Genomic DNA, 27,257 nt, shown 5'->3' with positions numbered 1-27,257 from the left:
TGTTAAACATGACGTTAAAATCCTAATAAATAAATATTATAAATAAATAAATAATAATAAATAATAATAAATAATATTAATAATAAATATTATGTCCAGTATATAATTGAATTGTAATTTAATGTTATACAGTGAATTTACTAAGAAATCATATACTGTTTGTTCTTTAAAAGTACATATTTATTTGTTTATTATTTAAATGTAATTTTATTATTATTATTATTATTATTATTATTATTATTATTATTATTATTATTATTAATATTACAAACGTTTTGCATGTCTAATAGCTGATGGTCGGCCCCAAGAAAGGTCAACACAGCAGTAAGTAAAATGTAACAGTCAGGCCTGAAAGTATGGACTGTTTTGCACTAAATCATGCAAACATTATTATTAGTAGTAGTAGTAGTAGTAGTAGTAGTAGTAGTAGTAGTAGTAGTAGTAGTAGTAGTATTACCGTCATCATATAGCTGTAAAGTACATTGTAAGAGCAAGGGCTTCACCCAGTGGTAACTCGCTGTAATGACTTTATGCTAACCACCTGAAAAGAGATCCCCAAAAAGCTTTTTTATTTTTTATTTGTATGTTTATTTGTTTGGTTTATGTTTGGAATAGTTGTCTTGTTAAATATAACAATAACAATAATAATAATAATAATAATAATAATAACAATAACAACAACAATAATAATAATAATGAACAACGTCTAATGTATTATAATAACTTCTGTTGTTAGTGTTATACTATTATATTGTTTTAAATATACAAAAATTTAATAATAATTATTATTAGTATTTTATTAAAGAGTTTGGAAAAACACATTTTATGTATAAAATTTGTCATGTATAAAATCACTGTAAATCAAACACTGATGTATTGCATTTAAAATAAGGCCTATTAAGTTATGCACTGATAAAAATGAAAAATAAAGCTTGGCTATAACTGTATTTAAAGGAATAATGTAAATAAATAAAGTAAATAAACTTTAGAATCGAACACACAGCACACTTCAGCCAATGAATGAGCTTCATAATACCAGCATGTCAGAGCACCAATAGCCGTTACGCTTTCAGGGCCAAATCCCAATCTGCTTCTGTTCAAACACCTAGGTTACTATGTAGGGCACAGAAGTCTGTACACTATTGTACACTTGCTAGTGCACTTATAAAGGGTAAAAGGAGGTATTTAGATTATAACCATTTTCAACGTACTAAAACATAGAAAGCACTTGTATGCACTTTAACCGTTTAATTCTTACAAAATAAGTTTAACCGGACGATTTTATTTTGAAAATGTAAACATTGTAAACTACAGATGTATGGATAATTCCTGTAGCTTCACCAAAATCGCGTTTGTTATTTAAATCTAATTGTGTTGTCAGCTAGCTGTGGCTGGAAGTGTTAGTGACAGTTAGCATGTACAGGTTAGCATGTGTGCACTAGTAGAACTGAACGGCGGAGCAGCTTCTTTGTTTGTAATCATTTAGATAAACGATAGTGAGGGGGGATGAAGTGCTTCAGGTGTGCAGCTCGACATGGTTATGCGGTGGAAATCTCTCCGTTCTACCCGAACAGACTGGCCTGTGCTACAGCTCAGTACTACGGAATAGCAGGTGATCACTGACAGGACGTGGACAAAATAACAGAAACCTGTGATAATGTATATTGTTCTAAATACAATCAATAAACTTCACAGAAACATGGCCACACTTTTCTGCTTTATTAAACTGGCTGGGCTGCTGGTGCTTAAAGTGCTGTCAAGTCGATTTTTCCTCTTATTGTATCCATTCATCTTGTAGTTGGCTGTCCTCCTCCTCTTTTACCTTCAACTCTAAGCACAATTCTCTTTTCACTGAAATGGTTTCTCTCAAAGTGTGTCCAAAATAAGGCTACTTTAGTTTTGTTATCTGGGTTTTGGTTCGGTTCGGTGGGTAGCACTGTCACCTCACAGCAAGAAGGTCCTGGGTTCGATTCCCAGGTCCGGGACCCTTCTGTGTGGAGTTTGCATTTTCTCCCTGTGTCTGCGTGGCTTTCCTCCGGGAACTCCGGTTTCCAGTTAAATGCAACCTCAAGATATCAATGTTGATACTGGACATTACTGTGTGTTACAGGAAGTGGAACTCTGCTGGTGTTGGAGCAGAGGGAAACAGATATTTTGCTCGTAAGAAGGTAATGCTTTTAGTTTTCTATATTTATTTATTATTTACTCAGTATAACTTTATTAAGAAATAGTAAAAGGTCAAATATGTCATTTGGTAATACAGCAGTATGTGCATATTGGAAAAATGTGTCTGTCACGATTGAGAAGGGTTTTTTATTTGACTGAAGTCGCACCTGCAGCAACTTTGAGCAGAATAAACAATATTCATATTAATATTTAGTATTGATGCCTGCAAAGTTATTAATGTATTAAAGTTTTGCATACTGTGGTGCTCAGTACTGTACTCATTTTTTGTGTTTATTTTTTGTGGGCAGCTTCGACTGGAATGATGGTATCTTCGATGTGACTTGGAGCGAGAACAACGAGCATGTGCTTCTGACTGGAGCTGGCGATGGGTCACTGCAGATTTGGGACACAGCCAATGCACAAGGTCCGATTCAAGTGCTGAAAGAGCACACACAAGAGGTAAAACACTACTTGTACACCAACAGCAACCAAAGTTTTATTTATTGTCAGTCGTGTAGAATAGTAAATAGAACTCAAAACATTTCATGTTTATTTCACTATTAATCACTTAGAAGAATCTGAGCGTAATATACTACAGTGGTGTTTTATGGAGTGGTTCGGTTGGTCAGTTATCAGAGGTTACTGAGGAATGTTAGAGTTAAATGGTTAATCTGTGTGTTTAGGTGTATGCAGTGGATTGGAGCCAGACACGGGGGGAGAACCTCGTGGTGTCTGGATCTTGGGATCACACATCCAAAGTGGTGAGCAACAGCACAAACTCTACAAATCAGTTTATTTAAAGTAAAAGATCATTTTTAATCCCAATTATTAATCCTTATCATACACACATAGAGATATGTAGGTATACAGGGCCCTAAAAATTATTACTACATATTAAACTATTATCGTAGAAATGTCGCCTCACAGCAAGAGGGTCCTGGGTTCGAATCCCAGGTGAAATGTTCTGGGTTCTTTCTGTGTGGAGTTTGCATGTTCTCCCTGTGTCTGTGGGGGGTTTCCTCCAGGAGCCCCGGTTTCCTCCAACAGTCCAAAGAGGTGAATTGGAGATACAAAATTGTCCATGAGTGTGTTTGATATGAACTTGTGAACTGATGAATCTTGTGTAATGAGTAACTACCGTTCCTGTCATGAATGTAACCAAAAGTGTAAAACATGACGTTAAAATCCTAATAAATAAATAATTTAAAACCAAAGTTTTTTTGTTTGGCATAGAGTAAACATCCAGAGAGCCTCTGTATTGCCCCCCCCCCCCTTCTATGTACATTATATATTAATTATATATATATTAATCTGTAATGGATTAGTTCTAATCTACTCTAAATTGTAAATCATGAGTAAGAGTGAATAAGTAAGTGTTTTTTCCTTCACAGTGGGATCCAGAGCGCTGTCGGTCAGTGAGCACACTGCAGGGTCATGAAGGAGTCGTGTACAGCACTATCTGGTCTCCTCACATCCCATCCTGCTTCGCCTCAGCCTCAGGTACGGTCAGTAGGGCTCAACTCTGAGAGGGTCGCTGGGTGTATCGACCACTGTAATTTGCATCGTGGATTTACACATTAATGTAAATACAGTTCCAGGACAGATAAGGGCACAGTAAAAGGAGTGAAAACTAATAAGGGTCGTTAGAGTAGAGTACATACTGTATATGCACTGACATTTCTTTATATAGGTTATTTCTAGACAGTACGCCTTATCAGCATATAGATTGTAGTCACTGGGTTGAGCGTAAAAATCAATACACACATCGATCGGTTGTACAGGCCACATTAATGCACCACCTTAAATATAGTCTATCTTAATGATTTTATATAAGAAAGCAAGCGATTGATTACGCATCACAATGAAGGCTTTTCTTGGGGGCAAAGTCATAAATTAAATATGTCGATAGGAAAATATGACATGGAATTTGATGATGAATAATTCATTTTTCAGCCCTAAGCTTATCAGTTAAGCTGTTTTCTAACTCGATGTGCCACCTGCTCATTAGATACTAATATTTAAGACTAGAGGATGAGGATGCTGACTAGGATGAAGCTGATGGATTATAAAGTTTTAAATGATTCGAGGGCAACACGGTGGCCCACAGCAAGAAGGTCCTGGGTTCCTTTCTGTGTGGAGTTTGCATGTTCTCCCCGTGTCCGTGTGGGTTTCCTCCGGGAGCTCCGGTTTCCTCCCACAGTCCAAAGACGTGCGAGTGAGATGAATTGGAGACACAAATTGTCCATGACTGTGTTCGATATTAAACTCGAACTGATGAATCTTGTGTAAGCAGTAATTACCGTTCCTGTCATGAATGTACTGTAACTGAAGTGTGTAAAACATGACTTTAAAATCCTAATAAATGCAGTACTGGAAGGTACCGCCTGAGGTCAGTGTTCATCTTCTGATCTATTAGCCTCACTTACAGTGAAAATAGTGAGGTGTTAGAATTCTTGGCTGCTTTTTAGATCTGGTGACAGTTAAGCATAATGCATCCAGCAAATCCTGCACAAGTCTTAGTGTGAGTGTGAATGAATGAGGTCTTACACAAACACCACGTTTTACACGTGCACTGAAGTTTTAAAATAAAATAGTGGTGGATTTTATTCAGCATGAAGGACACATCAGTGTTATCATCTAAGAGAGACATATGAGTCCGACAGAGGTTTGGAGAGACTTGTGTGAGGTGTCAGGTGAAGGTTAAGCTCCACCACGGCCAGGTTGCCACTGTTGGGCCCTCGAGCAAGGCCCTTAATGCTTAATTGCTCAGACTGTATACTCTCACAGTACTGTAAATCACTGTAGACCAAGGCATCTGCTAAATGCCGAAAATGTGAATGTAGGCAGGCCGTTCAGATTCATTTTACTCTATCAGTCTGACTAAAATGCGCATAGTTTTAGTCTCTAAAATAATTTATATACATTTATCAAACTGCAATACAAAAATACACACAAAATTTACATTTACGTTTTCAGCATTTAGCAGACGCTTTTATTCAAAAATCGACCCCGCAACCGAACGGGATAAAAGGCCAAGGATAAAAGAAAAAAAAAAAGAGAAGCAGACGCTTTTATTCAAAGCGACTTACAATATTGTGACAGTATACTGTCTAAGCAATTGAGGGTTAGGGCCTTGCCCAACAGTGACAACCTGGCAGTGGTGAAGCTTGAACCAGTGACCTTTTGATTACTAGTCCAGTATCTTAACCACTAGGCTACAACTTCCCCCAAAATACCACACATATATTTTTATATATCTTTACATTCCTATTATTTATATGCATATATGCATAAACGTGTTATATCTCTATATAATAGGGTGATAGGGTGACCATATTTTGTTTTTTTGTTTTTTTTAAAATAAGAGGTCACTTGGCAGGATTGGCAAAGTAATTTCATGTAATCGGTGGCACCATGGCGATGTGTATGCAGTAGGCAACTATGTTATAGAACTTTAATAAATAAACAGCTTTTCTTCGACAAATGAATTTTTGTGTTTTGCCGAACTGGCACCTTTATTTGACGCTCAGCTTTGCAGGTCGTGCATTCTGCTCCCCCAGAATCCCGACCGAAAACGCGGATTTTTTCTGTAGTTCGTCTGTGAATTTTCATTTGCACTTGGGTGGGAGGGCTGTTTTAAAGAGAACGGTGAAATCAGTGCAAAAACATGCAAAGAATAGCACACACAGACAAAAGCCGAATCCCAGATATTTTAGGTTATTTAGAAATTCCAGCCGGACGCAGTTTTTCAGGTCCAAAAAAGAGGACATGTCCGGGAAAAAGAGGACGTGTGGACCTATTAAAGCTGCTGTAATGTGTCAAATTTTCCCATGGGATAATAAAAGGCTTTCTTATCCTACAACATTAATTAACTTAACACTACTCTGTATAAAATATAACCAGTAAGTATTTAGACCCCTTGAACAGCCGAATGGCTTGGCTAGTCATTCTGAGGTGCACTTGTCTATATGTTCTCAGTGCCAGTCTTAATCCCGGATTAAAATAAGGAGGTATGCAGACCAGCTCTCTACCTGTCACAGGTGGTCATTGAGTTTTTGCTGGGCCACTCCAGGATATTTGGAGACTCCAGAGTCCTGAAGTCAAAGGTTTTTTTTAATGGATGCGTCTGGTCATTGTTGTATTGAAAGGTTTAAGGTTTCAGTTTGTGGTTGTAGATACAATGTTGTTGAGTATCCATCCACTGTCACGCCATTCAAGTGTCTGTAAACTTCTGACTTCAGTTGAATATATACAAGCGTGTGTGTGTGTGTGTGTGTGTGTTCTGCCATCCTATCACAGAGCTGTTGGTCTCTCAGCTGCTCTGTTCAGATTTTATCATCACATGCTGAACGTCTGCAGCTCCCGTGCTGCACTAACTCGCTGTGTTTACCCAGCAGCTGTGTTCCAAATAAAGCACAGTTCTCTCTACACTCCGTACAGGCTCCTAGTGGTGAAGCCTTTCAGCACATCCGCAGGTTAGAACCCAGTTATACCAGCAGTGCAACGTTTCTAACTTAATATTCAAACCAACAACTTACTTTATTTATAGATAAAGAGGCTAAAGTATGATTATAGAATGTAAGATGAAGTTCCACTCCTCCCACCATTCTACACGGCACCCACTATAAAGGGAAAAATTCAGAAGGAAAATGTGAAAATGGTAAATTTCTAAATTAAAAAAAAGTTAATACTAATGTGTTTAATTAAGGCATCACGTGTTGCCTCGTATCTGCAAGTTTTAAAGAATGAACCCAATATGCAGGATGCTTAAACAAGGTACAACAGCACTGTAAATCAAAAAGTGAAATGACAAAATTAGAGGTGGGCAAAATAACTAATAGGAACTAAAAACAAACTACCAGAAGAAACTTGCGCCTAGCAATGATCCATGCTTGGGGTCCACTCATAAGAGGGCCATCGTGCCACCCTGGAGGCAGCTTATCTGTCCAGTGTGGTTTGGTGGTGATGGCTGTACAAGAGTGCTGACAATCGTGCTGGCACAGAATCAGACCGGACCCAACCCAGCATCATGGTTTCACAAAGAGAAGAGCAGGTAGCCAACAGAGAATGTAGCAACTCTGTGGCGAGGATTAAATAAAGGGACCCCATCTCAGCAAATAAATGCTGAATGAGGCGCAGAGACAATAAGTTATCTGTGCCTTAAAGCCCCCTGCCGGCCCTCTGGGGCAGGTGGGCATGATTCTGCAACTTGTGTTCTCTGCCACTCTTTGTAGCAGGGGGGCCCGGTTACAGTAAATGGTGAAGGGTGTGTAAAGGGAAAAGTACATAAAAGATACAGGAAAGTAATGCTAGAATAGAAAAAGTGAATAAATACAAAAAAATATTTTCTTATCCGCTTAGGGTCGCGGGGGGTGCTGGAGCCTATCCCAGCTTTTTCAATGGGCGCCAGGCACACAGTAACACCCTGGACGGGACGCCAGTCCATCGCAGGGCATATACATACACACACATTCACGTATAGGGCAATTCAGTGTCACCAATTAACCTGACTGCATGTTTTTGGACTGTGGGAGGAAACCCACGCAGACACAGGGAGAACATGCAAACTCCACACAGAAAGGACCCGGACCGCCCCGCCTGGGGATCGAACCCAGGACCTCCTTGCTGTGAGGCGACAGTGCTACCCACCGAGCCTTCGTGCCGCCCATGAAGGAACATACATAAATTAAATGATATTAAAATGATTTGGCTCTTTAATCTATGATCTACACACTCCGGATAGGATTTATTATAGTTATCATTTATTTATTTATAAATTAATATTTTTTTATCATCTTTATCTGATAGTTTTACTAGTTCCTTTTCAGTTTTCTGGTGCTTTTCCTTCACAGTGTAATAAAATCATTTAATGTATTAAAACTGAATAAGTTATCAGATTGTTGGAGTTTCTCACCTGCAGTGCTGTTTGTAGTATTAACAGCTTGTATTATTGCGCACATATTTATGTAAAGCTTTATGTACCTTATTGCAGCCACATTAGTACATGTGAAGCATCTTATCGGCCTCTTCTGATCATCCTGTGGGAAATGAGCCGTGCTAACACACTACTGCACTGATGAAAAGCCCCTAACCCCGTCTATTAAACAGTAGCACTGGAGGCGTAACCATGTGTGTAATAAGAAGTGTCTGAAAATCAATACGAGCTCGGCGACGCTGAAACCACGCTGAATCCGATCATGTGGAAAAGAGTTAGTGAAACGCTGCCTCAGCGGAGACGCAGAGGTTACGAAGCCGCTGCATAAACTACCACACAAACACTGGGGTCAGTAAAACAGAAGCTTCGTTCTGTTCTCTCGATCAATATTCATCTCCAGAATGTGATTGTATTTAGGATATTTTATAACCAAACTGATGACTTTATGTTTCACTGCTGGTGTTCAGAGGAGCATGTTCAGCTATACTGAAGCAAATAACAAGAAACAAGCATAATTTCTCTCCTAATATCTTATTTAGTTCTGAATCTTACAGTCAACACACGGTTTAATTAGGTGTAGGTGATAAATTAATGTTGATTTCATGTTTATCAACCTCTTTATCCTGGTCAGGCTTGTGGCAGGTCCGATTCCATCAATAAATACTGGCTGCAAAGCAGGAATACCCTGAACAGGGTGTCAATTCATCACATTAATGCCCCCAATCCTTCCCAAGACATATCCAGTCAGGTCTGTGTAGACACCAGGGCTGGCCGATAGCAAAGCTGAGCTTGGACCCCAACGTAAATGACCACTGCGTCACCCAGGTCTGTGCTAATGTGATATATTTGGTTATACGCTATACAGCCAAAATATGTGAACACCTGTACATGAGCATGTTGAACATCCCGTTCCAAATCTACAGGAAATGAAATAGTGTATTCAAGTCATTTATTCTGGAAATGTGCCAATTTAGACAAAAAAAAAAGCATTTGGATCACATTTTACATTTCAGTTCAGCCCAAAGTGTATAATAAGGTTGAGTTTAGGGCTTTTCTGCCAAATTCCAAATAAAAATATTGTCGTTCAGTACATTTATTTGCAGAAAAAAATTATAATTGGTCAAAATAACAAAGAAGGTGTTTTCAACTTCCAATACCTTCGCGTTCTGTCTCAAAGATGAAAATTCTCGTCCGTGTTTTCACCCTAAACACCCGCCCTCCCCCCAACGTCCACAGACTTGGTTGTGAGTGTTCCAAACTTAGTTACCCCGGTCTTGTTTTTAGCTGCTGTAGACTTCAACATCTTGGGCATTTTGACTAAGCGATTGCTAACTGAATTGCCGTAGGACTGCTGGGACGCCTCATAGCGCAGATTAACCAGTAAACGTGAGGCGCTTGAACGCTACACAAATAAGAATGTTAAATTGTTCAACATAAACATTAAAGTTTGAATTTCACAGTGAATTGCATATTACGCGTGAAATGGCCTATCACGATCCGTGACACAATTTTTACAGCCTGTGAATTAGATATCATCCAAATTCCCTTTAATCACATTTTAGAGGTTTTCAGTTAAATTCGGATTTGGAAATCAGGTTGGTCCTCTTTAGACTTAGGGGAACAATGTTAGAACAGAAGAAACAGCATAACCTCATGCTTGTCTTTTCATTTTATATAGAGCTGGATATTTTAGGTCCTAAACCATTTATTAATTTGTAAACAAGTATTGCAGGTAGTCTTAACAGTATGTTACACGTCCTTAACCATGATGCAGTAATGCAGTGTGTATTAAACTGAATTCTTAATTTATTGAACTACTCCAAACCACTTAAGTTCCCCAGTATGAGCCACTTACCTTATGCACTACCATGAAATTACTTTCAGCCTTTTACTTAATGATGGACGAGCCTTATACACCCAGTATGGCTGAAACTTTCTTTAAAAAGAACAAAGAAAGGATCTTAATGAAGAACTAATTAAGCTGACTGTTTGCTTTTACTCGTAGTTTTGGTGATGTGTTCGAGGCTGACTGTGAGATAAGGTTTTCTGATTGACCATTCAGCCGAGTTAATCAATGCAGAAGAAGAGAGAGAAAAGAGAGAAAAGCAAACACTCAATAAAGAGCGTCGCATTTGTCATTTTGTTAACATCGCTTTATTCCCGAAGCTTCCCGTGTCTTCATTAGCGAGCTGTATTTTCTGTTATTAAAAGACTTGGGACTAAGACTAGGTGTTTACATTCTGAGCATATTACTTCATGGTGCACTTTGTAGAATTCTGACAATGTAAACAGCAGTGGACCATAGATACGTATATATTTTATTAATTACCAAAGTAAATTGATTTAAAAGCAATTTAGCACGAGAGTCAGTCGTGTTTTATGTGACAGCTAATGACACAACAAGCAGTTTGAGCTTTAGGTCACAAACTGACGGCTGAACTTCCTTTTTGGCAAACATGAGACGATCCTTTGTGTTCTTTTTGGTCAGTAGTGGTTTGCACCTTGCAGCTTTTCCATGGACACTATTTTAGCCCAGTGTCTTTATTATTGTGGAATCGTGTGCATTAACCTTAACTGTGGCAAGTGAGGCTTGCAGTTAATTAGATGTTCATCTGGGTTCTTATGACCTCTGGATAAGTCGGAATCTCTTTCTGATGCATTCTTGGTGAAATTTTGGGGGTTTTTTTTCCATTTGTGGATAACGGCTCTCACTGTGATTCGCTGGAGTCCCAGAGTCTTAGCAGTGGATTGGCAAACCCTTTCAGACTGGTAATAATACTAATAAAGTTTTGTTTGAAAAGCACCCAATCGCGTACATCTGGCCTTAACTTAAATGATTCCTGCAGCTCCTTAGATGTTTGTCTTTTGTCTGGGTTCTTTTGTGACCTCCTGGATGATGCGTTCTTGGAAAAATTCTGGTAGGCCAGACACTCCAATTATTTTGCTCCATTTCTTTTCAATTGTGGAAAATGGCTCTCACTGTGATTCGCTGGAGTCCCAGAGTCTTAGCAGTGGCTTTGTTCAGACTGGTAGATTTTAGTGAATTTGTGTCGCATCTGTTTGGTATCATGTGCCTCTTTTTGAGATTTTCTAGTCTGCTTCACATGGCCAGACGGGTTCTGTGTGATTCGGCCGGTCTGGCAGTAATCATACCTGGGTGTGGCTAATAAAATTGAACCCAATGTTAACTGAATTTGGTTAACTGTATGGTGATTTAGTAGCTAAGGGGGAATTACGTTTTCACATAGTATTTTAGGAGTGCTCAATCATTGAATCGCATAGTTTTTATAATTATTTATATGACCATTCTTAGTCAAGATTTCATAATTTCAATACATCTATATGTTACAAACCACTAAGTATTGCACAAAAGATGTCAATATCTGTATATTATGCCACTAGAGGCAGAGTTAATGGTGTGTTGCGTAGTACAGACCTCTATTTCAGACAAAATGAGAATATCAACAAAAGTAGAAGTTGAATTAAATGGTAAGCCTATTTCTGATACACTAAGGTGACTGAGTTTAGTGGAAGCATGTTTTGTTTATGCGGTCCGTGTAAGCTTCGTACCAGCGCAATAATCTCAGGTACAGAAGCCAGATATGAACCAAGTCATTTACTTTAAAGGGTTGCGAACAGGAACAACATCAGGCCAGCGTGAGTAAAGCTCGTTATGGATGCTGCTTTTTCGATGAGATACGACCTGCTGCAGCCTCTTTTGGCAGCCATGACATAAAAGCTCACAAGGCAAATGCTTCGTGTGCCAGCGATCGCAGTGGGAAATGATGAAATCCATTTAGCTTTAATTAACGTCGGCACTGCCCAGCGTAAGTTGCAAATCAAGGGTTTAATTATGCGGCACTGAGGGGCCACCCAGCCTGCGTATAAGATCTGATTTATGTTCAATTTTGGTGCTCTGAAACAATATGGAAAGAACCTCGCAAAGTCAGCAAGAACACAAAGACCTTATTACATTAAAGAATAGACAAGATGTAAAAATGAAGCTTCCCTATTTGTACATGTAGGTTTGGTCAAGCGTTTATTTGGCTAGAGTTCAGCACTGCGGCTCACTGATTGACCAATCCCCTAAAAGCTTCTGAGAAGTAGTTAAATGAAGTGGGGTCATTTATCCAAGCAGTGAGTTACTGGCGCATCAATAAGCTAAATATTCTGGTGGTTTTAAACTTAACTATACAACCACAGAGTTGTTTCTGTGTAGATTGGTGACTGGTAGGTATGAAGGCATGGTGGATGTGGAAACCAGATTGCTATTTGGAGGGGAGGCATGGTGGCTCAGTGGGGGTAGCACTGTTACCTCACAGCACGAAGGTCCAGGGTTTGATTCCCAGGTGGACTTGCATGTTCTCCCGTGTCTGTGTGGGTTTATGTTGATCCGGTCCCAAGCCCGGATCAACATTAGGAGGGTTGCATCAGGGAGGGCATCCGGCATAGAAACTGTGCCATATGGGGTATGCGGACCAAAATGATAAATACAGGAGCAGCCAAATAAAAAAATACATGTCGGTTTGATTCCCAGCTGGTGTTGCATGTTCTCCCGTGTCTGTCTGGGTTTCCTCCGGGAGCTCCGGTTTCCTCCCACAGTCCAAAGACGTGCAAGTGAGGTGAACTGGCGATGGCTATATAGAGCGTTAAAAACTTGAACTGATGAATCTTGTCCTGTCAAGAATGGACACAAAGTGCGTAAAACATGTCAAAATCCTATTAAACTAAATAAAATAAATCAATATTCCTGCTTGCTCCTGCTTTGGGGCCAGAACAGTCACCACTTTTTGAATAAGGTATTTGACAAGATTTTGGAGTGTGACGGTGGCAGCGTGTGCCCGTTCATTTAAAGACAAAAATGAACGTTCCAGTTTCTTCCAAAGGTTTTTAATGGGGTTGAGACTAGGGCACTGCACAGATCACTGAAGTTCTTTCACACACAAACTCATTAAACTGTGTCTTTATGGACCTGAAACTTTTTGCTCATATTTGAAGCGTATAATTTCTTTTATGTAACTGATTTTATTCACCTCTTGCTGGGCACTCAGGCGGCAGAGCAGTAAAATACGCCAGCTCCTTATGACTGAGATCTCAGCGGGCGGCACCGTGGCTAAGTGGGTAGCACTGTCGCCTCACAGCAAGAAGGTCCTGGGTTCGATCCCCAGGGCGGTCCGGGTCCTTTCTGTGTGGAGTTTGCATGTTCTCCCCATGTCTGCGTGGGTTTACTCCGGGTGCTCCGGTTTCCTCCCACAGTCAAAAGACGTGCAAGTGAGGTGAACTGGAGATACTTAATTGACCATGACTATGTTCGATATAAACTTGTGAACTAATGAATCTTGTGTAATGAGAAACTACCGTTCCTGTCATGAATGTAACCAAAGTGTAAAACATGTTAAAATCCTAATAAACAAACAAACAAACTGAGATCTCAGTAGTGACGGCCAGTCGGGTGTCTGTATACAGATGATTGGCTATGCCTGGAGGTGGGGGAGGTCTCTCCATTGCCGGTGCACTTCAGTGCCGGTCCCAAGCCCGGATCAACATAAGGAGGGTTGCATCGGGGAGGGCATCCGGCATAGAAACTGTGCCATATTGGGTATGTGGACCAAAATGATAAATACAGGAGCAGCCGAATAAAAAATACACCTGCTGAAGCGTTTAATAATTAGAGGGGAGGTACACATACTTTTTATCAAAATTGTGTATCATATTGCAATGATTAAGACATTTTAAAGGCCACTTTGTTTTCCTGATCAAAATAGAAGAATGAAAGAAACTGGCACTGAATCTCTTGGCTGAGGGGCACAGGCCATCCCTCTAATGGCTATACTTCTTTTCCTGGCATCTGGAGCAACATTGGCTTTACTTCATTTGGACTGATGGATGCCGAGGCCTCACCGTGCCTGTTAGTTATAATCCCATAGAAGAAGGTGTAGACTGAGTAATAGCCTAACATTCACAAAGGCTATGCCTTCATCGCTGTCGGCAAGAGGAGCAGAAGCTTACTGCACTGGCACTGATGGGCACTGACCTCCTAATACAAACACACTCAGATCCATCACCTCCTGATTCACGCCGTATTGAATCTGTGCAGCTACATCATAAATATGGAGAATCGTTACTCGGCTGTTCTGTACCGTTCACATAATTACATAAAGTGCTTCAGCGATTTATTTATGCAGCATGAAGTTTTTAACTGGAGGGTCTGTTCACTAAGCCAATCGATGCCACTAGAATGATGTGGGTTTTCTTCTGGCCCGATGTTTTAATGCTGCTGATGTTGCAGGTCTGCACGGATCCACGTGCCAGACGATTTATGGCCAATTCAAGATTCTTACTGCTGAGTAAAGCACGATAAATTCACTTCTGATTGACAGATCCGCAGGAGGAAATCCCTTCTTTTTTTTGAGAAAGAGCGAGTAGTGAGAAGGTCGATGAGCATCTTCCCGACAGAGAGAGGGAGGAGGAAGTCCCTTGTTTAAATTCAGCGTAGATGGTCCTGGCTGGTACATTCTGAATCAATGACGCATCGTCTTGGCAGGCTGCTCCACATCCATTCTTGATCAAGCGCCCTTGAAATGAATGTCATGGATCACATGATTCTACAGATAGGACTGAAATCGTTCCACTGTACGATTTGGGGATGGTTGGCATATAAGTGTGTGTGTGTGTGTGTGTGCGCGCTGCTACAGCAGCTTAAAACTGCAAGCAAAGCTGGCAGGACGTCCTTCTGCTGATTTTACACTGTACTGTATTTAAATGCTGAAAGAACAAAAAACCTCTAATTGAAGTATCAGATGTACTAAAATCTGTACTGAAATCTCAGAGTCAGAACGTTACGTACACATTTATTTATTTATTTATTTATTTATTTATTTATTTTATAATGTCTGCAACTGTTTGTTATGCTGTGAGTAAATTATTTGGACACATTTACAGAGTTGTAGTTGTTTTTTTAAACATACACATGGTGATTTCGGCAGAGCTGTCGCCTCAGAGCAATAAGGTCCTGGATTTGATTCCTAGGTGGAGCGGTCCGGGTCCTTTCTGTGTGGAGTTTGCATGTTCTCCCCGTGTCTGTATGGGTTTTCTTCCACAGTCCAAAGACATGCAGTCAGGTCAACTGGTGATACTAAAATCATCCTAGGTATGTGTGTGTTTGCCCTGTGATAGACTGACAACCTCTTTGCAGTGTTTCCGGCCTTCTGCCCACTGAATTGGACTCACCAAGACCCTGACCAGGATATAGTGGTGGTAAAATGGACAACAACCAAATGAGTGCCTTGTATTCATATTGTATTCATTGTATTTTCACTCACTTTATAGTGTTGTGGATTTGATTTTGAATCAATATCGCTATTTTCGTTCTATAATTAATCGTTCATAACGACGAAAAGTACGAAAGTAAAATCATGCCTTGAAAGTTTTTTAATAAACTCAATAAAAAGCAAAAACTGATCTTGTACTTACAAAAGCATTCAGACCCTGTATTCAGTACTTTGTATAAACAACTTTAGGGACAATTTAGGGATGTAACGATACACTCTACCCATGCGATGCGATTCACGATACTGAGTTCACGATACGATTTTTCCCTGGTTTTTAAACAAAATGAAATTGAAGGCAAATTATGACAAAGTTTCCTTTTATTATTTCTCTTTAAAAAAATAAAATACTGTATTTGTGCTTATCTTTCATTTATCTAAATAATGAACGCCCTTTTATTTCTGAGGTAGGTACAAACTATGCAAAACAATGCTGCACATTTTTCCTTTTTGTATAAAAAAAACTGAAATGAAATAAATCCCACATTAAATAAATAAATGAATAATACAAATAAAGAAAGTATCCTCACATTTGTCTGGAAAATTCCGAATCTGGCAACCAGGCGAGGTGAATAGCGCCAGCACCCTCTGCTGTTTAAAGTGAATATCGATTCATTATACATGTAAACCGATTTGAATCGTTACACATGTAAATCGATTTTTAACTGTCTTGTGGTGCATCGTTACATCCCTAAAGCAATTACATCTTAAAACCTGGATTTGGGCAGTTTATACCATTCTTCATGGTAGATCCTCTTAAGCTCTTTAAAGGCTGCCACACATATAAAGTCTTTGCTTTAAAACTACCTAAACTAACCTGTTTTTTCTTTGGTGGTTCATTGTCAACATGTGATCATAAATAAATGTTTTTATTAGCATAAGGTGATGGCCGAGTTTTCTTACCAACGTTTGCAGTCAACTCATAAAAAACCTCAAAACTATAAAAGTTTATGAACAAGTGTGTTTCAGTTTTCCAGTCACAGAAAAAAACTGTTGCTGAAATCATTAAAATCTCAATGCACATGTATGACATGACAGTGTATTTAAAAGTAAGACTTTGACCGTATTTGAATATCTATAAAATGGTAAAATTACAAGGTAATAAAAACTTGAAAAAGAATAACATTTGGATTAATGGTTGTGTTTCAGGTGATGGGACACTGCGTGTTTGGGATGTGAAAGCAGGATCATGTCGATTGGCTATCCCAGCACACAAGGGTGAGATCCTCAGCTGTGATTGGTCCAAATATGACCAGGTAACTTAATTTATGACATTTTTCTTCATTTTATTAATTGCAAATTTGATTCATTCAACAGAATACAGGTTCTAATTATCAATTAATGTTTAAGTCACAAAAGTGAAACAGAGATTGACTCTGTCATTCATTCAGTCACACTTGGGTGACTTGGGTGGGTAGCACTGTCGCCTCACAGCAAGAAGGTCCTGGGTTCGATTCCCAGGTGAAACGGTCCGGGTCCTTTCTGTGTGGCGTTTGCATGTTCTCCCCTTGTCTGTGTGGGTTTCCTCCGGGAGCTCCGGTTTCCTCCCACAGTTCAAAGACGAGCAAGTGAGATGTATTGGAGATACAAAATTGTCCATGACTGTGTTTGACAGCCAATCCACCTAGTGCATGATTTTTCGAGGTAAAAAACTTGAGTACAGGATTAAAACTAGATTTAAACTTTGCTCGTCTGCGTGGGTGATAGTGTTTGTTCTTCTTATTTTCTCTGGTCTTTTTAAAGCACTAATGTGAGTGAATTACTCAGCCTGTCGAGCCCTGGTTCCAATAGAATGAGATTGTGTTTGACTGACTTATTGTCGGTGTCCGTCTCACTTCTTTTCCCCGGACGTGTTTCAGAACGTGCTGGTGACTGGAGCTGTCGACTGCAGCTTGTGTGTGTGGGATCTGCGGAGCGTCCGGCAGCCTGTGGCTCACATGCTGGGCCACACCTACGCCGTCCGCCGGGTGAAGGTAGGTTCAACCAGTCGTGTTATGCGGACATCCCAATTCAAAATCAAATGGTTTTAAAACAGAGTGACCTCTGTGTGATCTTTGTGAAGTATGTCTGTGGGAATTTGTGCCCATTTAGTTCAAAAGAACGTTTGTATGGATGTTCCAGCTCATTCCAGAGCTGTTGAGTGGGGCTAAGGTCAGGGCTCTGTGCAGGACACTGGAGTTTCTTTAAACTGAGCTTTTCTTGTCCTAGTGCACAGGGGCACAGTAATAGGAGCAGGAAGGGACCTTCCCTAAATTGTTGCTTCAAAGCCGGAAGCTTATCATTTTCTTTATTTAAATGATTTCTTAAACGTCTTAGCAACTGTTGTGGCAACACATGAATTCAATAATTACTAGGGGTGTGTGTGTGTGTGTGTGTGTGTGTGTGTGTGTGTGTGTGTGTGTGTGTGTGTGTATAAATGGTTAACCACTTGTACCATTTCACAGATGTTTACCTTTGTGCATCAAGCACAACACAGTTAGTAGGGAGTTCAGGCACAAGTTTTATGATGAGCTACAGCTTTAGTGAAATAAATGTTCCTGCCAGATCACAGATAATAGTCGCCGATTGCACAGATACACATTTTACCTTGTCGCCTCCGTACATCTAGCAAGTGGACTCGATTGTCCATATTCAGGTTGGTGGGTGGCACCGTGGCTCGGTGAGTAGCACTGTCGCTTAACAGCAAGAAAGTCCTGGGTTTGATCCCCAGGTGGGGCGATCCGGGTCCTTTCTATGTGGAGTTTGCATGTTCTCCCCGTGTCTGCGTGGGTTTGCTCCGGGAGTTCTGGTTTCCTCCCACAGTCCAAAGTCGTGCAAGTAAATTGGAGATACAAAATTGTCCATGACTGTGTTTGACATTAAAACTGATGAGTCTTGTGTGGTGAGTGACTACCATTTATGTCATGAATGTAACCAAAGTGTGTAACATTAAAATCCTAATAAATAATAATAATAATAATAATAATATTCAGGGTGGTGCAGCGGTAAATCTCACTAGCCCACTAACACTGAGAGCTATCAGCCAGTCAAGATTATCTGTGTCCTGTATGGAGTTTGGGGGCAACCAAACAGCCTAACTAGTCATCAGGAGATGCACTTGTCAGTGCGCTTCCAGTGCCGGTCCCAAGCCCGAATAAAACGAGGATGGAAGCATTAGAAAGGGCATCAGTTGCCAAATCAGGTATGCAGACCAAACACTGGAGCAGCCGAGGGGGAAAAAAATGGATGTGGTCCATAAACAGTCATTCTTCCTGACAGCCATGAAATGAATTTCTTCTCTCGTCTTTTATAGTTCTCCCCGTTTTACAAGACGCTGCTGGCTTCATGCTCCTATGATTTTACAGTCAGGTAAGACACATATTAAACAGCATCTATTATTCCTAACAGTTTAGATGCTCTATCTAAATATATCATGCTTTGTGCTGCAGGTTCTACTTTATATTTGCTCCGTTTTGTCTTTCCTGCACAGCTTTTGATTCACAGGCGTTCTTTTCTTTCTACTCAAACAAAAAGCACTTTATCCACCCACAATGAATTAAAAAGATCGTGAATGCACCCGTTTAAAAAAAATAGAAAAGACATTTTCATATGCAAACAAGATCCGATCCATCAGGTGTACAGTGTGCGCTGCTTTCTCAGACCATTTCCTCACGTCCGTTCACATTTCGAATCATCCAGAGTTATTTAATTCTGTTTTTTGACGTTTGCTTGATAAGACGATGAATCAGCGACGGTATGTTATACCGAGCGCCTGCATATCACCGAGTGTGGTAAAGCAGGAGGTCCTGCACTGACAAGATAGACGAGCTGTTTATTTTTCAGTCGAGCCGTGAAACACAACTGACATTTTCTAGACTGCTTTATGTGCTTTTGTCGAGGACCATCAGTTGTGTTTAAGAGCACCGCTGGGTTCAGAACGCACTGGTGTGAAATGAAGCACCTTAAAGGCTCAGGGAGGCGTTACTGACCCCTCGACCACAGCGCACCACCGCATTTTAGCTTCCCAGACCTCGGGTGTGATCACAAATCACTTCTGTGACCTGCCCTGTAGTAGTTGGGCATCACTAGCCCAGTTCACTGCTTTTGAATTAAGATAAATAATCTTGTTTATGGTCTGTTATTTTTGAAGTGTTGCTTGTAATGCTTTAGATTTGTTTAGCATTTATATTTATATAGAACATTTTATGTGCTTACAATGCAGCTTTAAAGTGCAAGAATAAAAACAAACAAGACAAATTTAATGCAATAGAAAAGAAATATAATGCATAAAATTACTTGATTATTATTATTAAAGCATTATTATTATTAGATAGATAGATAGATAGATAGATAGATAGATAGATAGATAGATAGATAGATACTTTATTTATCCAGAGGGAAATTATTGGTTTCCTGTAGATGAACAAGCCAAAAAAGAACTAATACAAATACCAATAACATAGGTATTGTGTAGCGAATGTACTAAATATAAAAAATATATCAGATATATGAGTATAATAGTAGTAATATACAGATAATAATAATATATAGATTGATAAAATATAGAATATTGGGCGCCCAGGTGGCGCAGCGGGTTATTCCGCTAGCACACCAGCGCCGAGATCCTGAACTCCTCGGTTTAAAACTCGGCATTGCCACAGGTCGGCTGGGCGCCATCTAGCGGGCATAATTGGCAGTGCCTGCAGCAGGATCACCGGACTATGTGGGTGGGGTCTTCAAATGCTGTGTAAGGACCCTGATTGGCAGATAGAGAGGTGCCTGTGCAGAATGTTTGAGTGAAAAAGGGTTCCGCTGAGGGCTGCGCGCGGGTTGGAGGAGGCGTGAGCAGCAGTATACCCACCTCGACTGCAATCAGGGATCCACCAGCAGCGTAAGACAGATTAACTACACTAAATTGGGAGAAAATGAGAGAAAAAAAGCATAAATAAAATAGAAAAAAATATATATACATAGAATATAATCTGGACAATAGTGCATGAGCAAAATCACCCCAAATGTTTGAATTCATTCACATCTGAGGGATTCTCTGGATGATTATCGGATAGTGCCTGATTTGATTTGTACCTCATTTTTTAAACTGCTCTGGCCCCAGTTCAGTCCCAGTGTAAATAGACAGTAACCGTTTTCCAGACAGTCATTTGGTGCTACCCCAGAAGTAAATAGTACTAGTTGGTATGTAAAGTACAGAAAATAAACTGTATTCAAAATGCTTCTTTAGTTAAATCACTTCACATTAAAGGTTAAAAGGTTCAGTTGAATAATCATTCAGCGATTCTTCGTCTTTATTGTCCGAGCCTTAACGAGGCCACATCGCAGACCTGAAGCAAACACTTACCGATTTTCCCTCGACGAAGGTTCATTCAGAAGCATTTGAAATGGAAAGTCTTTACCCACTGTGTAAGTGAGTCTGAGCGTAAGATTAACCGGTGTCTGGAAACCCGGCTGGATGGCTCGGTAAACTCTGGGCAGCCTGGTCGTTGCAGACTCATCTGTTGCCCTGACAGGCCTTTTAAAGGAACATAATTCGGTCATTGTGCAGTAATTGTTGCTGTAGGGGTCGTGCAGCAGGTGAGTGCGCCTGTTCCTCACTGACCAAACCGGCTGGACGGGTATGATCGTTTCATTAATGTTTACACTTAAGAGACAATTGGGACTGAATTAGGGCAGCGGTAGACTGTTGGTTATCAGAAGGTTGTCTGTTCAAGCCCCACCATTTCCAGAACTCTTTGGTTACATTCATGACAGAAACGATAGTTTTGGACAATTTAGTGTCTCCAGTTCACCTCACTTGCATGTCTTTGGACTGTGGAAGGAAACCGGAGCACCCGCAGGAAACCCACACGGACACGGGGAGAACATGCAAACTCCACACAGAAAGGACCCGGACCACCCCACCTGGGGATCGAACCCAGGACCTACTTGCTGTGAGGCGACAGGGCTACCCACTTAGCCACCGTGCCGCCCCTGCAAGCAATTGAGGGTTAGGGCCTTGCTCAGGACCCTATAGTGGTACCGTAACCTCAGAGCCACGTCTGTCGTTTCAATAATGTGTATTCAGTAAACATGCACATGGCCAAACTATACAGCCTGCAAATTAACTTGGATGCCTTGTCATGCCTTGTACTACCAGTAATGAAACCAATTGACATTATATACATTTGGTATAACGATGAGGAACTCAGCTGTAGCCTAGTGGTTAAGGTACTGGTCCAGTAATCAGAAGGGTTGCCAGTTCAAGCCTCACCACTGCCAGGTTGCCACTGTTGGGCCCTTGAGCAAGGCCTTTAACCCAAAATTGCTTGGATTCTATACTGTCACCCTTGGTTTTTTGGATGGACAGCACCAAATCAAGTTGATGTATGTATAACTGTGACCAAGCAAATCTCATCAAACTTAAATGTACCTTGAGAGTACCAAGATTTTAATGGTGTACATGCGTCTTACGAGTGGATTCAAACATTCTGTCAGCTCACAGTTGCTTAAAAATTGTTTTAAAAAAATAGTTATGTGGCATGTGCACAATGTGTCTTAACAATTATCATAGTTTGCAAATGTTTTCTGTATTCAGATATGCATATTTCAGATTTTTTTATTAGCTTCTTTTGCTTGAGAAATCTCTCCTAGTTCTAAGATGGTCCTCAACAGTCACGTTTAAGGTCTACCAGGATAAATCTAAATGAATGTAATGCATTATTTGTGGTATTTTCTTACGATGGATGTGGATGTGAGATGACCTGTGGCGCAGTTGCCTCACAGCAAGAAGGGTCTGGGTTCTATTCTCCGGCCGGACAGCCGGGGTGCTTCCTTGTGTCCACATGGGTTTCCTCCTGGTGCTTCAGTCCAAAGACAGGCAGTCGGGCTACTAAATTAAAACTAATAAATTGCCTTAAGTGTAACTGTGTGTGTGTCCGTGATGGACTGGTGACTTTTCTAGTGGTTTTTCTACCTTTCGCCCAATAAATCAGACCCCCCACGTCCCTGACCGGGATAAAGTGGTGGTAAAACAGACGATGAATGGATGCGGATGTGTGAAATGAATTTGGGAAACATTTGAATTGAAGCCGATGTTACCAATAGACAAACTCACGTCACTGTTCTCTTCCTCGTGCTGCAGAATACTAATTACGGAAAAAAAATCTTTGCCAGGTTTTACTGACCTCGTTCAGCCAATAATGATAAATCCATGCATTAATATTTATATTTACGTATAAAAGTCTTTTGTTTCTTACTGTACAGAGAGTTTGTTTGACCTGGCCGGGTTTATTTGTGAAGGATGACGTGCACAAAAGCGTGAGAGGCACCTGCTGTCGCCCATACCGCACTGTTTGCTCACCCGCTTTCCGATCTGGCCTCTTTTAAGGGCAGGAGCTCTTCATATTTACCAGAGATAACACAATCTATTCCTGTCACAATAACCGCCCGAAGTACCAGTAACTGACCGGCTCAGTAACACAAACTGACCTGTTTATATAGGACTGGCTGAATTCTGTATTGCCTCGCATTATTGACTGGTTAATTAGGACCGGATATTAGTTCTTCTGTGTTCTCAGCCGTATTGTATACCAGTAAGGCTTTCCCATTTTTCCAGTCATGTGACTCGTGTTTGTAAGGGTTCTTTCATATTACCAAATCAATATCAATCCATTTATATTAAAGAGGATTGTATGGTTGCAGCCAAAAAGATCGTTGTCCTGTATTCGACGTCTCCTTTGGCCCCGTGTTTTTATTTCTTATTGTTATTATTATATATACACCGATCAGCCATAACATTAAAACCACCTCCTTGTTTCTACACTCACTGTATATTTTATCAGCTCCACTAACCATATAGAAGCACTTTGTAGTTCTGCAATTACTGACTGTAGTCCATCTGTTTCTCTACATGCTTTGTTACCCCCCTTTCACCCTGTTCTTCAATGGTCAGGACCCCCACAGGACCCCCACAGAGCAGGTATTATTTAGGTGGTGGATCATTCTCAGCACTGCAGTGACACTGACATGGTGGTGGTGTGTTAGTGTGTGTTGTGCTGGTATGTATGGATCAGACACAGCAGCGCTGCTGGAGTTTTTAAATACCATGTCCACTCACTGTCCACTCTATTAGACACCCCTACCTAGTTAATCCACCTTGTAGATGTAAAGTCAGAGACGATCGCTCATCTATTGCTGCTGTTTGAGTCGCTCATCTACTAGATCTTCATCAGTGGTCACAGGACGCTGCCCACGGGGCGCTGTTGGCTGGATATATTTGTGGTTGGTGGACTATTCTTAGTCCAGCAGGGACAGTGAGGTGTTTAAAATTCCATCAGCGCTGCTGTGTCTTATCTATTCATACCAGCACAACACACACTAACACACCACCACCATGTCAGTGTCACTGCAGTGCTGAGAATGATCCACCACCTAAATAATACCTGCTCTGTGGTGGTCCTGTGGAGGTCCTGACCATTGAAGAACAGGGTGAAAGGGGGCTAACGAAGCATGTTGAGAAACAGATGGACTACAGTCAGTAATTGTAGAACTACAAAGTGCTTCTATATGGTAAGTAGAGCTGATAAAATGGACAGTGAGTGTAGAAACAAAGAGGTGGTTTTAATGTTGTGGCTGATCACACATCATTTTTACTGTTTATCTAACCAATATGGTTAGTAAGTGCAGTATTGTGTAATAAACCCTCATCCTGGATTTATTACTTTCTGTAATTCATACCAGCAGCTTTTCATAAATATTCATCCTTCATGGACCACCGCAGCATCAGTGCACAAGTAATAAGTTAAATTGAATTCTACAGCCGCCGCACCTATTAATGCTCACCTAACGTTTTAAAGAGCCCTTTTAATCGTATTTGCCGTACGGATGAGGCCGGGCACGATGAGCCAGGGCTGCGTCAGCCACTCAGCCCGTCAGAGAGAAAGAAAAACGGCCACTCAATTAACGTGATTGCCTCCGCGTCTGCAGGTTCTGGGATTTCTCCAGGAGCCAGCCGCTGCTCGACACCATGGAACACCACTCCGAGTTCGTGTGCGGCCTGGATTTCAACCTGCACGTCCCCAACCAGGTAAATGTACAATAAAAAAACTCCATGTGACGGTGCAGTAAAATAAAGCACGAGTCGTAGATCACACACCAGTATGTGACAGAAGCTACACATCATGATGTACTCAGCCTGTTTGCACTACATAAATGGTTTTAAAAATTATAAATCAGGTTTACATTACAAACATTTACAAAGCTCATTATATTTATAAAACTGCCACCTGAGCCCAAGTCACAATGTTTGGGACACAGTTTGATGCTTTATAAAGTCTTATGTAAAAGAAAAAACTGCCCCTCAGACTAATCCTGTCCTTTCAGTAATCATTATTAATGAATTTTTGATGCATTTATGGTGTTCTGAAGTATGGTAATAAAAGTAAAATAAATATTAAATTTACATTTATACCATCTTTATGGCTTTCCACACATACTGTTTTCTCCAGGTGAATATTTGGACTACAAACCCATTAAAGGTTGGGACATTTTGTACAATGCCATAAAAGAAGAATCTATTATTTGGCAGTTTTCATGAAACTTTATTTAATTAAGTTTTTACTTACCAGCTTGATTGTACACCGACCAGGCATAACATTATGAGCACTGACAGGTGAATGAATAACACTGATTATCTCTTCATCACGGCACCTGTTAGTGGGGGGGTATATTACGCAGCAAGTGAACATTTTATCCTCAAAGTTGATGTTAGAAGCAGGAAAAATGGGTGAGCGTGAGGATCTGAGCGAGTTTGACGAGGGCCAATTTGTGACGGCTAGACGCATCTCCAAAACTGCAGCTCTTGTGGGGTGTGTCCCGGTCTGCAGTGGTCAGTATCTATCAGGAACAGTGGTAAACCGGCAACAGGCCCATGCTGACCCCTGTCCACCGTCGAAAGTGCCAACAATGGGAACTGGGGAACACACGGCACCAGGATGCACTATGGGAAGAAGGCGAGCCGGCGGAGGCCTTGTGATGCTTTAGGCAACGTTCTGCTGGGAAACCTCGGGTCCTGCCATCCATGTGGATGTTACTTTGAGACGTAGCACCTACCTAAGCATTGTTGCAGACCATGTACACCCTGTCATGGAAACGGTATTCCCTGATGGCTGTGGCCTCTTTCAGCAGGATGATGCGCCCTGCCACAAAGCAAAAATGCTTCAGGAACGGTTTGAGGAGCACAACAACGTGTTTGAGGTGTTGACTTGGCCTCCAAATTCCCCAGATCTCAATCCAATCGAGCATCTGTGGGATGTGCTGGACAAACAAGTCCGATCCATTGAGATTTTTTATTAACTTTATACATTCAAATGTCAATTCCGTTGTGGACAAACTTTGTTTATCGAAAGCAAACAGCAATTAAGTCCTGACACATTCATCATAGTTTCCATCACGCCAACCGAGTCTGCATACGTACTAATAACTGGTATAATCAGTGATTATACATGTGCCGTTCTGATTGTTCCTGTAACAAGCTGCTTACACACACACACACACACACACACACACACACACACACACACACTGAGGGTCTCGTGATGAGGCCGAAGTGCGCTTGGCAACTAGGTGAACACACCCTGGACAAATCCGAGAAGAATCAGAACCACGTGCATTGTGGTGACTACTGAACTTTATACACTATATGGCCAAAAGTATTTGGACACCTGATCATGACCTTGTTGGCTTGCTGGACAGCCTTTTCAGCTTGAACAACAGTCGCTCTTCTGAGAAGGCTTCTCACAAGACGTGAGAGTATGTCTGTGGGAATTTGGGCCATTGAGTCAAAAGAGAAATTAATGGCTGGGCACTGATGTTGGTCAGTTGATGTTCCAGTTCATTCCAGAGCAGTTTAGTGTGCTGAGGTCAGGACTCTGTGCAGGTCACTGGAGTTTCTTTAAACTGAGCTTCTCTTCATGTCTTTATAGATCTCGCTTTGTACACAGAGGTAGTCATGCAAGAACAGAAAAGGGCCTTCCCTAAACTGTTGCTGCAAAAATAGATTTTTTTTTTTACACCTCATAGCAACTGCTGTGGCTGAAACACATGAATTCAGATATTATAAGGGGTGTCCCAATATTGTTGTCCGTGTATTATATTATACAGAAGACGCACTGCGCTGTTCCTGTTCTGCTTTGATTTTTTTCTTCCATGCACTCAACATGACACACTCATTTCTCTCTCTCCACCAGTGGAACCGACAGTAACATTATTCGCTGTCTTTGTAGGTCCAGAATTCAAAGGCTTCACAACTAACCTGAGCCGTGATTACAGAGAGCAGTATGATGTTCGCAGAAACACTGAGCCATTGTGTTCACGAGTGGAAATTAAAGTGGAAATTAAAGTGCAATACAATTTTAATACACATACAGACGGATGACCAAAAAAAAGCCACGGAAAAGGGAGTTAGTAGGTCGGGGTTCCACTGTGAACTGCATGAATGTATATTGGTATAAATTTGACAAATCTTTAAAAATGTACAGTTCACAAAATATGCTGGTGGCAATCTGGTCCCACTGTGGTTTACAAGATGTAATGTAAAGCCTCTACAAGGGGGCCTTTCACATACAAGTTTATTTCGTGTTTGTGCATGTTAAAATATGTTGATTTAATTAATATTATTTTCCTCTAAGACCAATTTTTTGCCTCGTGACCCCTACCCAGGGTTTGAAAAACCCTGATTTAGCAGACGCTTTAATCCCAATCGACTTACAGTCGTGACTGAATTCAGCCCAAGCACTTGTGGAGACTTTTTGTTTACTAGTCCAGTCTTATAACTGCTGAGCTACTAGTGCCCAAGT

The 27,257-nt window shown here is 40.7% G+C and overlaps 1 protein-coding gene across 1 annotated transcript in view; it reads left to right on the top strand.

The window, feature by feature from the left end:
- The first annotated feature begins 1,261 nt into the window (after nt 1-1,261).
- Nucleotides 1,262-27,257, top strand: part of pex7 (peroxisomal biogenesis factor 7) — a 31,554-nt gene continuing 5,558 nt past the window's right edge. Inside the window, exons 1-9 of the mRNA XM_063001025.1 lie at nt 1,262-1,612; nt 2,111-2,168; nt 2,475-2,625; nt 2,850-2,927; nt 3,558-3,666; nt 16,579-16,685; nt 17,289-17,402; nt 18,722-18,777; nt 24,388-24,487. Of these exons, the coding sequence (XP_062857095.1) occupies nt 1,507-1,612; nt 2,111-2,168; nt 2,475-2,625; nt 2,850-2,927; nt 3,558-3,666; nt 16,579-16,685; nt 17,289-17,402; nt 18,722-18,777; nt 24,388-24,487 (879 nt within the window). The 5' untranslated portion in view covers nt 1,262-1,506. The remainder of the gene's footprint in view (nt 1,613-2,110; nt 2,169-2,474; nt 2,626-2,849; nt 2,928-3,557; nt 3,667-16,578; nt 16,686-17,288; nt 17,403-18,721; nt 18,778-24,387; nt 24,488-27,257) is intronic.

This window comes from Trichomycterus rosablanca, chromosome 9 (genome assembly GCF_030014385.1).
Source record: "Trichomycterus rosablanca isolate fTriRos1 chromosome 9, fTriRos1.hap1, whole genome shotgun sequence".
Classification (NCBI taxonomy): Eukaryota; Metazoa; Chordata; class Actinopteri; order Siluriformes; family Trichomycteridae; genus Trichomycterus; species Trichomycterus rosablanca.
This window is presented reverse-complemented; position numbering and strand designations above follow the sequence as displayed.